The sequence below is a fragment of the Amblyomma mixtum genome, chromosome 1 (assembly GCF_055824585.1).
Source record: "Amblyomma mixtum isolate Tamu chromosome 1, ASM5582458v1, whole genome shotgun sequence".
In the NCBI taxonomy this organism is placed as follows: domain Eukaryota; kingdom Metazoa; phylum Arthropoda; class Arachnida; order Ixodida; family Ixodidae; genus Amblyomma; species Amblyomma mixtum.
Window position 1 is genome coordinate 246,429,137 of NC_143012.1, and position 14,632 is coordinate 246,443,768.

The window sequence follows — 14,632 nt, forward strand, 5'->3', positions numbered from 1 at the left end:
CCTGGAAAGCAGGCACCAAAGTGCAATTTTCAGACAGAAAAAGCGAAATATCACGCAGTATATTCCTAAAACATGCATAACGAGTAAAGTTCATGTAATAGACAGGTTAAAGTGAAGCGCCAGTAGATAAATAATGAAACTGGATGCACCCTGTAAAAGCAATAAGCAGACATCTTCATGAAGACACTAACAGGGTTAGTATAAATCGGCAATGTCGCAGAAATATGTTTCTATCCTGCTGACAACAGAGTGCCTTACCCTGACTAACTGCTGACGTAGGGCGCTGCCCCTATGTTTCCTTGTCTATACGTGACAGCAGAATGAGCTGTGCTGATCGTTGTGCCCTTTTTTTTTGCTAGCGTCACTTCTAGGCTCTACGGCGATCAACATAATATGGGAAAGCACAGGAGCACCATGACCCCACACCGTCCGTCTGTGACACATTTGCTACCTGCGAGGTGGCAAGTGGTACCTTTACAGGTCGCCAGAGTCACTTGCCAAGACTTTGTGAGTAAAGAGAGGGAAATCTTCTCTCTATTTGTGTGCATTATGTAGTCGTGCATGAACGCTCACCACGATGTTCTAACGCTGTCCCAGTCTTAGTGTTTATGGTTATTTGACACCCTACAAGTTTCTCACTGAAATATTGAGACGCCCTTGGAATGTCGGCTTAATAACCTACCTCTAAGGCTACTATCAAGATGACAAGGCTTAAAGGAAACACACTTATACCAAGCGTGCGCGCGCCCATGCAGATATTAGATTTTCACACGTGAAAATAAAAAAAAATATGAATTATGAGGTTTTCCGCCTATAGCAAGATTTGGCAATATGGGACGCCGTAGTAGAGAGACTTGGAGTAATTTAGACCAGCTGTTTTCGTGTATCTTTCCCAATGAATTGCAGTGCGAATGGCTCCATTATTAAGAGAGATCTTAACAGCACCTTTGTGTTAAGAGCGCTTAGGAGAAGCTACACGAGGGTCGAAGCGCATTATCCAGGCTTAAGTTAGAGTACTTATACAGCCTCAAAGTAGATTTAAGAGCTATATTTAGTAACACTAAATGATGACAGCTGCAGATAAAAAGTTAAAATTTTTCTTAAAATTCAGCACTATCCCACCAATACATGCTTCAGAATGGAAAATGACAATGATAGAATTGTTCGGGGAACGACAGACCTGGTTGCAATAGCTGCGTATAGATTCGAAGGTGCACTCGATGACAGGCCGGGTGATCTCGAAGATGTCGTCGAACTTGAGACGGTGTCCCCGGTTCTCTTTCCAGCGATGTCCGGTGAGACGCAGCAATCCTTTGCCTGCTTGCACAATGCCGAAGTCGCGGCCGAACAACACGTGGAACGGGAACGCCGCACACATGGTTCGCACGCCCATGGGAAGGTCTTCGGGGCGATTGCTTAGATTCTCGGAAGCGTTGCTGCGGAGGAAAGTTAAAAAAGAAAACAAGGGACAATCAAAATAATTAAGGAAGAAATTTGAAGTTGATTGAAATTCAGACAAAATACAATTGTCTAGGTGAAGATGGCTAAAGGTGACACATGAGGTCCCCTGACTGGGCCCTAAGCACCCTGCATTCATACAGCGCAGTGTGCACATGAGAAGAGTGAGAATAAATTAGATGCATCCAGCTGACTGTAAAACATGGGTACTTTTTGCCTACGGCGTATGGAGTTTCAAGCAACGAAAATTTCAATCTAATCTAGTGTCCATTGACTGAAGTCATTTTTTCATTCCAAGGTTGTGAGCGGAAAGATTGTATCTAAATACGACGGTACTGCTTTCATGGCTCGAAAAACGAGACGCTTGAAGTTGCTTTTGTCTTTGGAGGAACATAAAATTCAGCTCACATAAATATTAGTCTTCGGAGTAACCAGCACTAGAAAAAATTGTCATTTATGTTTAGATATAAATGAGAAGATAGACAGACACGAATACAAGGCGAAGAAATCTGAGCTTGCTTTTAATCCGGAAAATAATATTGTTTCCAGCACTTAAAGAGGTTGTTTCAAGCAGTGGCTTATTCATACAGAACTTGTATTGTACATTGTACATTGCAATTTTTTCCAAATTCTTAACCCCACTCCCGCAATAGCCTCAATAGGGGCTGCAGTGTGTAAAAACAAATAAAAAATAAATAATAAACTTCGCTAAATGACCGTTGTGATAAACACGAATATTCGCAAACAGCTAGCATGGTTTATTGCTTGGAAAGAAATATTGGCATTTGCGCTCAGGCGTCGTAATTTAAAGATCTGTCTTTATTGAGTAGACTCGTCGGCTAACGTTACCAGTGTTTACAAAAACAAATAGCATAGTCCTCAGTGAAAGCTTCTTTGACACGCTCGAGAGCAATGTACAGCAGCTGAACCAAATGAGCTGAGTCGCTTTTGGGCCCTAAACACAATAAAACAACACCAAACGGGCTAACTACTAGGCGACGGGATGACCCGTTAATAATTAAAAACCTGAGCTAGTGTGTAAGTTACGATCCCGCTACATGAGTCCTAATGTTTACGCGGTCGGCTGAAACGGAGGGTAATCAGAGACACAGAGCAAGCTGACACACCAGTAAGCACAAAGAATGACAACATAAAAAAAAATCTGTGCAACTACACTCTGAACACACACGAGCACGTATACCCTACTAGCGAAATCGCAGATTCTTGAGGTTGGCAACAGGTTTTTTTATTTGCGGTAGCAGGAATCTAGCCCCCACAGAGTTAGCTGTTTGCTTCTAGTCTTGGGAGTCAGGTAAAAGGTGCACACCACATTTCAATCAAGGAAATTGCGTAGTTGGTTCTGTGACCCTCCGCAGTGGATGAACTAAATTTGCTGAAGAAAGCTCCTGCGCTAATAAGCGCTTGGCCGTTCCTCCACGCGCTGGGGCGATGAAATGAGAGAGGATAAATGGAAGAAAAGAAATGAAAGGACTCAGACCAGTTGCCACAGTGCTGCTGCAAGCTTTAGTTCTCGCGCCCTATAATTATTCTGCTGGGCACCTATATCAACGCCACTACGGAGTGATTTTGTGCTGTTCATTGCTTGATATTTCAAGACAAAGTGAGCGTTGCAGTTTTCCTGTTTAGAACTGGGAAGCGTGTGTCAACCGTTCTGGGGCCTGCCTTCTCAGAACGTTTTTTGTGGTTTTGATTTAGGGGCCGCGAAAACGCAAAGGGCCTGCTCGATTTCCTCTGGAGTACTCCTCAAAGGGTTCCGCAATTGTGAGCGCTGGTATTACTATTAAGCAAGGCTGTCTTTTTTTCTTTCATGAGAAGCATAGATTGAGAAGTACTGATTTAGAAAAGAAAAAGAACATGTTCCGTAGTAGAGACTTGTTTTTTGTACGAAAGGTGAGAATGGCGAAAAAAAAAAGTGCAAAATGCGTCCATCGATGCCACGAGCCGGGCCTATGAAAGGAAGCAGTAATTTTCAGAGTACAAGAAATTTTGTAATTATTTCTGCGCTGATGTAAAAAATGTTGTTGGGTACTATTTCTTTAGAAGAAAACCATTCAGAAATAACGTTAGTGTACTTATCAGCTCTAGCATGTGCACTAATGATTTTCTGAATGCTCAATGCTCAACGCAAAGATCTTCCAGGAGGCCACTGACCGTGCAGAAGAGAAATTTGGGATTTTTTTACTCACAGAATGCCATCTCCAGACTAAGTGTGCAATTGATTTCTTGAGGTGTTTCTGCTTTTTCTTTTAGTGTATTCTGGCGCCTTTGCGCAACTTTTGTAGTGCGCGGAGGAAAATAAGTGACTGTTGAAATAATACGGTCCTGCTAGTTGTTTAAACCGTCCGCATTCAAACCGATTAAGTAATTTCTCGCGATGACCCAAGTTCCACAATTTGATTCACTGCATTAAAGAGGTAGTTATCCAAAGAGTTTTTTTTTGTGGTCTTGTGTGCGTCTTGTTTTAGTTTGATATGAGCGCTGAATTAATTCTAACAAAACAGTTGTGCATTGAACGAGTATTTATTTAAAACAAATGTTTTTTGTTGATGGTAACAGAGCGTTCAGTATAGCAGAAGAGACATGTCAGAATGAAATGTACTCTGAGCGTAAAATTCTGAGCATCGAAGTTGCGACGACAGCTGCGAACCGTCGAAGTTAAAAGGCTTTGGTGTAAGAGTACTTGAAAATTTATGCGCATGATCGTACTCCGTTTTGCGGGGCTGTCTTTGCAACAGTATTACAAAATAATTAATAGAAACATTATGTCAACACGTGCGCGTGCGAACAACATAGAAGGGAGCACCTTGCGTGTCAAAATATGCCGCATCGAAATTTGTTTACCGTCTCACTTTATCGCCAAGTGATGCATCTCAGAATCTGCAGCTGGCGTCGGCGTCCGTGTAGCTCGCTGTCTGACGCATGGTCAATGCATGCGCACGTGGTGAATGTACCATGGACGGCATCTGTTGTGAGTGAGTGAGTGAGTGAGTGAGTGAGTGAGTGAGTGAGTGAGTGAGTGAGTGAGTGAGTGAGTGCGTGAGTGAGTGAGTGAGTGAGTGAGTGAGTGAGTGAGTGAGTGAGTGAGTGAGTGAGTGAGTGAGTGAGTGAGTGAGTGAGTGAGTGAGTGAGTGAGTGAGTGAGTGAGTGTGATATTTCCCGGTAATTCACTACAAGCTGTCGGTAACAGAAGGATTTTTTCGATTACTCATTGTGTACGTGACGCAAGTGCGTGTTAGGCCGTCGCGGTGGCCCAGTGGTTATGGTGCTCGGCTGCTGACACGAAAGACGCGTGGTCGATCTCGGCCACTGCAGTCGAATTTCGATGGAGGCGAAATTCTAAAGGCTCATGTACTGTGCAATGTCAGTTTACGTTGAAGAATCCCAGGGGGTTGAAATTTCCGGAGTCTTCATTACGGCGTTCCTCATAGCCAAGGTCGCTTTGGGACGTTCCACACCCTTAACCCAAGGCAGCAAGCGTGTGTAAGCACGTACAGTTTCAACGAGACATTGCATGGGAACGGGCGGATAGTTGCGTATTGGTTGCTTACCTGGGCAGCAGGCAGCTTTTGCCTTCCTTGTTCTGCTCTGTCACTTCGAGGGTCACGTGCGCTCTGTCTCCAAACTCCGACACGACGGAGATGTCTGCGCGGACTTCAGTGTTGAAGAACTCTTTGCCAACCACCTTCACGATGCCCAGCACGATTGGATGCAGCCCTGCATATTGACAGGCGGAGAGCACGAGACCAAAAAGGTTGTTTTGCTCAGTGCAAGCCAAAGCTGCGATAAGTCGTGATGATTTAGCTTTTGAAGCCAACCTATCAGCAAAAGGTTCCCCTAAGCCTTAATCATGTTAAAAGAAAAAAAAAAAGTAGCCCAATGTCTCTCTATGCAATAAGCCGGAAGGACATTTAAAGGAAAATACGAAGGAAAACTTTCATATATTCAGGGGATATTTGCAGGTGGTTTTCTAGATGTATAAGAACTTGGCCAAAAGTGAATGGGATGTGCAAAGACGGAAACAGCAAATTCATGTTGAGTGCAACGCTCAAGGCATGCGTGCGGCGATCATCACTGGCTGCGCGCAAACGCGCTTTATAATGTGCACTTCACTCCTAAACAGAAATAAATAAGGGGGTAGGGGTGGGATGTTATCCTCTTTGGATGCGTGATGTGGGTAACTTGCAAATACTTATCTGCTGAAAATATTTAGAAAAATCAAAGCATGTTAGGCAATTATCGTATATGTTTTCATGCATGCTTGAAGATTGTATCCGGTTGCTCATATGAATTCAGCCGCCGCGGTGGCTAGGTGGTTATGGCGCTCGGCTGCTGACCCGAAAGTCGCAGGTTCGATCCCAGCCGCCGGGGCTCGAATTTCGATGGAGGCGAAATTCTAGAGGCCCGTGTACTGTGCGATGTCAGTGAAAGCTAAAGAACAACAGGTGGTCGAAATTTCCGGAGCCCTCCACTACGGCATCCCTCATAGCCTGAGTTGCTTTGGGACGTTAAACCTTAACAAACCAATCATATAAATTCATTTCAACAGCGATGCCATGGAGCTCTTAAAGAATTTTTAGCAAAAATCTACGCCACAAAAAATGGCATGCTGTATGACATTGCCTGGGGGATTGTAAACTTTGAAAACAGAATTTTAAGTTTTAGAAGCACATTTCGAATTAGGATTAATTTTTATATTTTTTTTAGATCACAGTTCCCGAAATAAAATTTAGGCATTTTGGGGACTTTCAATTCGTCTTCCATAAAGTGGCCCGGAGTAGCCAGCACGCTACTCCTGGGCACTTTTTTGGGAAAACTGTGTGAGACATTAAACTGTTTGTTTGCTGTTATTTTGGAGGTTAGTTTGATCAATTCTTGTGTTTAACCATACCGTCATTCTTCGTCCCCCAAAACATCCTGAAATACATTAAGGGGCCTTTCGTTCAGGGCAGGGCATCAGCAGCGAGCAAGGAACACAAGCCCCCTCTGTGTCGAGTGCACGTCCAATATAACTATTTAAGATCTATTAGCAATGTCTTTTATTTTAAGGTATACCTAAAATATTTCCCTTGATGTTCACCAGTGTTTATGGGTCACAATTCAAGAATTGTGGTCTGCACACAACTATTTGGCAATCAATAGTCGCTAGTTAATCTCTTTACACTGTCATTGCTGGCCGCAGAATGTAGCCACTGGCGTTTTCCTACCTTAGCCAGGTGATGCGCGGAGCTTAGACTTAAATGCAACACATGAGAGCATCAGCACTGGTAACATGTGCGGCTATTTGAGTAAATAGCAAGGTTTCTAAAAGTCATGTAGCATTTAAAATTAGGGACTAAGAATGTGCTATGATATCTGTGCAATACATGTGCTATGAAAAATTTCTCCAGAAGCGAGCGTAATATTTCTTCAAAGTTTTTTGCACTGCATGGAAACAGAGGTGTTCTTTACCCTCACAGAGGAAGTAGGAAACCTTTATATGACCAAGATGGGATGGTGTAGCTTCTTTATGGATAGAAAGCCGAACCCGGATCTGCAAAATCAATAAACGTGGTCGATGTGTTATAAAGGCGAAGGAGTGTGATAAACCAGCGAGACTGATGCGCTTATATCAGTATGGCTATGAATGAGAGTAGGAGAAATGGGTAAGAGCAGAAACAGCAGAGAAGAGACCACGTTCTGCCTGCTTGATCACATCTCCTTCTTTTCATCGCCTTGTCGTGGATCCTAAGGTTGTTATTATGCCGTCAGATGTTTAATGGTAGCGTCTGGGTCGAAGGCTTGATTCAGTCTGCAGGGAAATCACCATAGTAGCAGAGAATCCTGATCCGAGCCGGCAGGTTCTTTCATAACGTAGCCAAGGTGATATATTCGCGAGACAGAGAATTTATTAGGAAAGAGGATAGCGGTAAACCGTCTTTACTCCATTGATTCCAGGAGACTCATTATGATTCGGGGACTGCAGGAACGCATCTTTTGGAATCTTAGAAGCGCATATTTAGAACGCAGAAGAGACAGAAAGACCATTGTTTTCCGAAGAGAAAAACATAAAGTAGACAATCCACATGTAGCCATCTTAAAAGTGTTGTAGCAGCTGATGTTCAGGATTACTTTATATTCCTTACAAAGGTCCACAGCCGAGAAGTGCGTGACACTTTCAGTTCTGAACTAACTCTGTGAAGAGAAGTAGCATCACAAACGGCACGCTCATATCTTGGCTGGGATTATGCATTACTTTTAGACGTATTTAGTTCGAATTTGTGCAGCGCTATTTTTTTCTATTCCATTAGTTGATATTAAATATTTTTTGCACGCATATGTTCACAACCCAAGGATACTGCTTCAAAACGGACGTACTTTTCTTGGGTAGAAATGCAAAACAAATATCTTTTTGTTTAGAATTTGACAGGCACTGCAAAAATACAGCGGTGACAATACGGTTGATCTCTATTCTGTCATCACTGAGCAAACACCTATTTTATTGAGTATGAGTTAAGTATATGTTTATTTCAAACAAGCATGTTTACATACATGTTTGAGGTGTACGGGAGTAAAAGCCGCTCAAGAGCAGCTTGACTAGCTCCCATTACCCTACTATTTCCCATTACCCTATTAATATTTCAATATTTGGCCATGGGATCGGAATTTTTTTGCTCAAATTCTCACACAAAATAACATATTGTGCTGTTTTCAACTCCACACAGGATACGAAAAAAGGTGCTCTCCTTTTATCAAACCATTTTTCGCCGAATTTAAACTTCCATCTTCTTTTTGGTTAGCTTCTTCAAGACTTTTATATTCGTTTATTTTTCTGCTGCAGACAAGGCGCATGATACCCATGAAGAAAATTATTTTCATGGAAAATGTTGCCAAAATTGGTGATATTTTTCTTGGTGGTGTTAACAAGGCCACTAGCCACCCAGCCGGATTGACCTGATATTGGCCCTAGCCTCACTACTCATAACGAAAATCCAAAATGCGGCTTTCTGCTAATGTTCCTCAATACTGTGTCCATTTTTGTCCATGACGCTGGTGACGAATGTCTCGTTAATGCTTGCAAGCGAAACGAAAGCGGTGGTTAGTATGCGTTTCTAGTTGCGGCGATTTTCCACAGTCGTTGATGAGTTCAATTTTTAGAGCCATATTTGTGCATAATAACCAGTAAACGCGCATAACCCTTACTGTCGTTAACTGTGGCGGACTAAATCCAAGCAGCGCAGCTTTCAGATAACACATTCCAAGGGCTTTTCTAGGGATAATATTTTTCCCCGCAAAACCAACGAGAGACTGTTTAAAAATAAATTGGAGGGCTCGCTTAAGTTCCGCTTTAAGGCTATGTCGCGATTGAGTTAATGGGTTAATTACAATATATACGGGATTGGCCATTCGGTACTTTGTGTTACTGGGAATCCTGATACCACTGCAGGAGCAGTCCTGGAGAGACTAAGCTATGCGCCACTGCCCTGCCAGGCGGCAGTTTTAAATACAGCCACAGGTTGGGCATGTGAGACCCAGGGTGCTCTTCATGAGCAACCTTTCGCGAACAATGATTAAGTTAACTGCCACCTGCCACGGTGGCCATTATGCGGACAATCATGTGGACAGGCAGTGATAACGTCACAAGGTCACGCGACCTAGGTGGGCGACTTAAGTAGCCCGTCTAGGGTGCCTCTCGGGGATATTTCACTGACGCCAAAACCTCCACTTTCGAAGACGACGCCAAGGTTTCCGCTTAACGGGACCCTTGCGCTATCGCGTGAAAAGCTTTCATGGTTCTACGTACCGATTAAACGGGTTTGCAATGTGTATCGTCATTATTGTTCATTTCACTAACAATTAATAAAAAAATGTGTTAGAATAGACTACTTAAGCTTCTCAGTTCGTTAGCAGCGGCGAGCTAACTTCCCGAGAGCCAACACACCTGTTTCCTGTGGGTATCGGCAGAGAAAATTTCTGCTCGCTCAGTTAAAATGGCTTTGTTCGTGCGCAGCAACTAGAACGATTGCATCAATCTTAAATACGGGCCTCTTTTGAACATCACTCCGCGTTTGTAAGGTGACTTCCCATATCTTCAAAAGCTTCACGCATAGACACACATCGCAGCGGTAAAAAGCCAGCGCTACCTTTCCTGTCGCTGTAGTAGTGCAGCAGGATCTGTCCGCTGGGCCCCGGCGTGACGCGGAAGGAAGGCGCCCTCATGCCGGGGTAGGTGGAGGCCAGGTGGTCGTGCAGGTTGTCCAGGTTGGTCAGGAAGTCGGCCATGTTGGAGCCCAGCACGCGCAGGATGTGGTCGTAGCCGTGCTGCTGGCAAAAGTACAGGAAGTGCTCGCCGAACGCCTCCAGGCAGGTGTCCAGGTCCAGACCTGAGATCACAAGAGAATCATTCGATCCAGGTTTACTTCGCGTAAAAACTGCTGCAACCTTTGACGCAGAGCCTAGACTCAATGTTTATACGTCATGTGTTGACGCGAATGTGGGCCTATGCCTTTAGTATAACGAAGTATTAGCCTACGGTGAAGCGGCCACTTGGGCGACCGATCTGCGCATGCGCAAAACCCTCGCGGCGATTGTTAGAAAAACTCTAAATCGCGTGAACTCAAGCAGTTCCCAACGCAAACGCTCAAAACTGTGCCGCCCCTGCGAACTATTCAAGCGCAGTTGACAGGGACTGATGTACGGGTGACCAAGTGCTCATCGCAAAAAAGTGACGAGTCTGCAAAACCTGCCGATCGCGTCCGCTGGGCAACGACAAGAGTGACGACTGTAGAATAGCAGGCTGCGCGAAATGGAAGCTATTGTGGAGGCTGCAACGTTATTACACCTGCCGGGTTGTACAGACTATTAGTCATCGCGGTCTGCGCATCGCTTCGCCGACAGCGGAGCAAACAAAACTTCTCCAGCTTCTGTACCCGACGTAGGTGTCGACTATTGCGTGCGCTGATTGCTTTCTTTGATGGCCCGTTTTACAAGCGCTCGTGTACTAACGGAAGGAATGTTTACAGGATTTACAGGTGAACATCAACCTCGTCATCGCAAACTTTCTTCAAACTTGTGGCAGTTATTGTCACACCATGATTGAACGACTCCTTATTGATATAACTATCTAGAGAAAGTCGCCTCTAATTCTTTATTTGACACAAAAAGCAAGCGATGTTCTAATGGGATAAATAATTTGCAGACATTTAAAACAGCACATTGACCTGTACTCTACAGTAAAAATGCTGTAAGCGCCGATAATAGAGATCTCTTCTGAGAAAAGCCTAAGGGCCGGTGCAGTTAGGGGAACTAGCTTTACTCTTTTCGCTTGTTGTATCTTTAGCCTGCAGCGTAATCAACATCTAATTTCCACTGTTTTTAGCTAAAGTAATAATCGATGACTGCTTGCATTGAACGAAAAGATCGAGGTTGTTTCCTGTGTGCAACGCCACTGACGAGTGCTGTCGGCTGCCTTTAACAAATCTGGCGGCCACGCAGTTGACCTCGCATAGCATCGGCGCTCCCTGCTCATAGGACGTGATGTTAACAAGCCCTGATTTTAGCTCACTGTACCGAAAACTCTTCCCGAGAACAATTTACAGTTAATAGATCTAGTTCACTCGCGCTGCTGAATCACTGCATGAAACTCCACAGATTGATCAGGCTCACTCGCAACCGCACTAGACCGCATTTAAATATACTATAATGGTTAGGCAAGTGCTCGCGGCTGGACCGTCTTATATTGTGAAGGCATGAAATGTCGTTGTTTGTTTCGATAAAAATAAAAACAAAGGGCAGTTGCGGAAAAACCAAAATATCAGCTCAAATTTTTCGTCATGCAGAAAATACTCCGAAGAGTGTTCTGGCGACGCTTAAGAGACAAGGTTTTCTAGAGCCGGAGAACTGAACTGTCGCGGTGCGACGAACTAGAGAATCGGGAAGTCCTGGCTTCGGTGTTGTTCTAGTGGGGCAGACGAATGCATGACGAAATCTGCCGACATTCCCACCGATCGATGATGTCGGTTTCGCGTCGGTGTAAATTCTAAAAAAACTCACTGATTCGATCCGTCCGTCTTTCTGGAATTCTCCCATTGAGAATGCAGGGGAAGCAGATACTGACCCTGAACTCCGGGTCGGCACGCATAATATGTACCACGGAATTTGGTCTGCTCCCGCAATTCCTGATTTTATGTGACTTTTTGTAATTTTTGTGGCCTATTCCGATCGCGTCGTGTAAGAAAAGATGCCTTTGTTAGTCAGCGTTCTTTTCGTAGACTTCCACTGCAATACAGCAACACCAGCGCTAACGTAGCCTGTCTAGCGCAATGCGGGGCAAGTTTCTCTGTTGCGCTGCCGTACTGTCCTTTAACCTTAGAGCTCCCACGTGGTAGCGCCAAATCCACGCGCAACGCGTGGATTTAAAAAAAAATGTTTATATTTTAATGCTCAGAGTCCCCTGATGAAGTGCACTGCTAGAGTTTACTGTTGTCCGTTGTCCGTTTCAACAGTATTGTAGTTGCAGCTATAGAGCGTGCACACTTTTCAGGAATAGTATTTGTAAAAGAAACGTCTATGAAGGAAAGCAAATATGAAAAAAGAAGCAGTTCGGTCAGTGTTTCGTTTCTAGGGGGAAAAGAAGGCACATTACTCACCGAGCACCTCGCAAGCAGCGGCAACCAGCTTCAGGGTCATGTCGTCCGTGTACACCTTGTGCATCAGGAAGGAGGCCCCGTGCATAGCAATGCCGGACTTCTCCCTGGGCGGCAATGATTGTCCAAATAAAGAGCTTCTGAATGGAAAGTAGCACGGAAAGAATATAAAGGCCAGCAACATGACCATCTATTTCTTCTTCGATTTCAACGCTTCGCTGCTTTCCTGCAATGCTGCGAGAGCCCAATATGCCCGATGCTGTGCAGCATCAAGCATGTAGTCTTTGTTTTCATGTTTACTTGAAATGTACTGTGGCGTCTCTCAGAAGGCTAGGAGACAATTGGTCTGTGAATAAATAAATTAACGCCTAGTTTTGAGAATTGCTGCCGAATGGTTGCAATTGGAGTAGATATGAACATATTTGCTTGGAAATAGTTAATAATTTTAACTATATGGTCCACAAAGCACACGCCTTCATGGAAAACTTATCCCTCCTCCAGTAACTGCCTTGGATGTAACAAACCGTCCTCTCTATTTCTCACAAAAATTTCGTTCGTCATTCATTTTTTTTTTGGTGAGCACAAAGAAACTGGAAAGCAGAGAAGACAAGCCAAACTAAAAGCAGATGCCCATCATACACCGGAAAACATTCCTTGATTTGCGTTTTCAGCGGCTAAAGATAGCAGTAATGAATACGCGGTGCGTTTTTAGAATAAAATAATATATTGCCGAAAAATGCTCCGGAAAATAGAGCAAGCAACAGTAATCATAAGAGAAACACTTACAGAAGCATCTTCCATGTGTCGGCCCCAAACTTTTTTGTCACCAGGTCCTCCAATGCACAGTGGATGAATCCGTACTGGGAGCAAAAAGAATAAGGAGCACTGAGGTTAGTGTTTGAGTTTCGTGATGTTTCCGTCGAAACAATTGCTGACATAAAAGTGAAAAGTATTAGTTGACTTTGATATACTCCGACAAGAAAGCCAGATGTTTTAGGTCCTTCATGTTTTAGCTTGGTGTTGTGAAGAAATCGCTTCTCCTGACCAAACGCTAGTGCAACGAATGATTCTGTTTGGCAAACTAAGCACACCTTGAGTTACTCATTTCTTGACATGCGGTGCGAATGCTACTTACGAATCTACAAAAAATACTGCGCGCTGAAAGTTGTTCTGTGCCAGGTCACATCGATATCTTTGGTCAGTCCAGGAAAGACCCAAGAGCTCAGGACTTTGAAGAAAAAGAACTCATGCTCACATCTTGTTTCGTCCTTGTGCTCTGCGCAATGAAGCGCAGTTGTGAAATGTGTAACTGGATATAAGAATTAGCAGTAAATACATATATGGTGCTATTGAATAATGGCCATATAGTTACAAGTGCACGAAGAAGTCATGGCAACCACTCAATTTCAATATTTCTTTGTGTAATGAATAGAATTAATCACAGTAATTGCAATGGCTGATTCGCTCCAAGAGGGGTGTCTTTATTATGAGTTCGGGAAGACAAAAAGTGCAAGAATAATTTCAAGGATTTCTAGCCAGGGTTTAAAGGATATTAAGGCTCAAACGAGTGACAACGCATACAGCACAAAGATGGGTGTGAGCGTACAATGGGCGTTCTAATGACAATCTTATCCTGGAGTAGCGCAGGTGATGTGGTAGTCACGTAGGTTAAAGCGCGTTCCACATGTGGCTGAGAAAACCCCGGTGCTAGTGCGGTCACCACTTGTCACTGGCGTAAAAGTATATATCATTATAGCTGAATAAAAGGTTACACGACAAAAAATTAAGCCAGCAATAGCTTTGCAAAGTAGTCAGCCCGTTCTCTTTAAGCCACTCTTCAGCTGAGTTTCGAAGACTTAATAGTTTATTTATTGTGCATTCCACAGGTACAGGGCGACGAACGGGACAAAGAAGACGGACCCAAAGGGCGCAACACAGCTAAGCTCTTTGTAATCCTCTGCTTTACAGCTTCGAAACAAACATAGAAAGGCTGTTACATATTGTGTTCAATGTCGACGTTGGAGGTTTTGCAGTAAAAAAAAAAAAAAAAAGGTTGCCGTATTTCGCTACAGGAGGAATGCCTGAGAAAATGAGATTAATGGCGTCTGATTGAATTCCCAGTATGTTTAATATCGTTGAAATGCTATTGTTCCTGAGCTTCCGCGGATAAAAGGCATGTTAAGGAGACCAGTGGCACATTTGTTGTTGCTGTTGATATTGAAAAAGAGTTTTACTTTCATAAGCTTAAAAAAAACGCAAACTAAAACATAAGCATAACTACTGTGAGTAATCTGGCTTCCTTAGTCGCTCATATAGGATACATAGTTTTAGAAACAGAAAAATAAATGCACACATTTACAGTGCATTTTATTTTCTTGGTGGCGCACAGAATAAATACGTAAGCAAAAAAATTTTTTTAGAGCATTAACGCGCCAGGCCTTGCATTTCAGTGCTCGTTTTCAGCATGAAAATGGTTGTGTTGAGGAATAATGCTATGCTCTAAACACATTATTATGAGAGAAATTCAGGTA

General features: G+C 43.5%; 1 protein-coding gene across 1 annotated transcript in view; it reads right to left on the reverse strand.

Moving 5' to 3' along the window:
• The window catches only part of LOC149371407 (guanylate cyclase soluble subunit beta-1-like), a 103,302-nt gene that overhangs the window by 28,533 nt on the left and 60,137 nt on the right, over positions 1-14,632 (reverse strand). The window contains exons 2-6 of the mRNA XM_089585166.1: positions 12,888-12,961; positions 12,105-12,208; positions 9,600-9,839; positions 5,028-5,193; positions 1,181-1,436 (exon numbers count right to left, since the gene is read on the reverse strand). Of these exons, the coding sequence (XP_089441292.1) occupies positions 1,181-1,436; positions 5,028-5,193; positions 9,600-9,839; positions 12,105-12,208; positions 12,888-12,961 (840 nt within the window). The remainder of the gene's footprint in view (positions 1-1,180; positions 1,437-5,027; positions 5,194-9,599; positions 9,840-12,104; positions 12,209-12,887; positions 12,962-14,632) is intronic.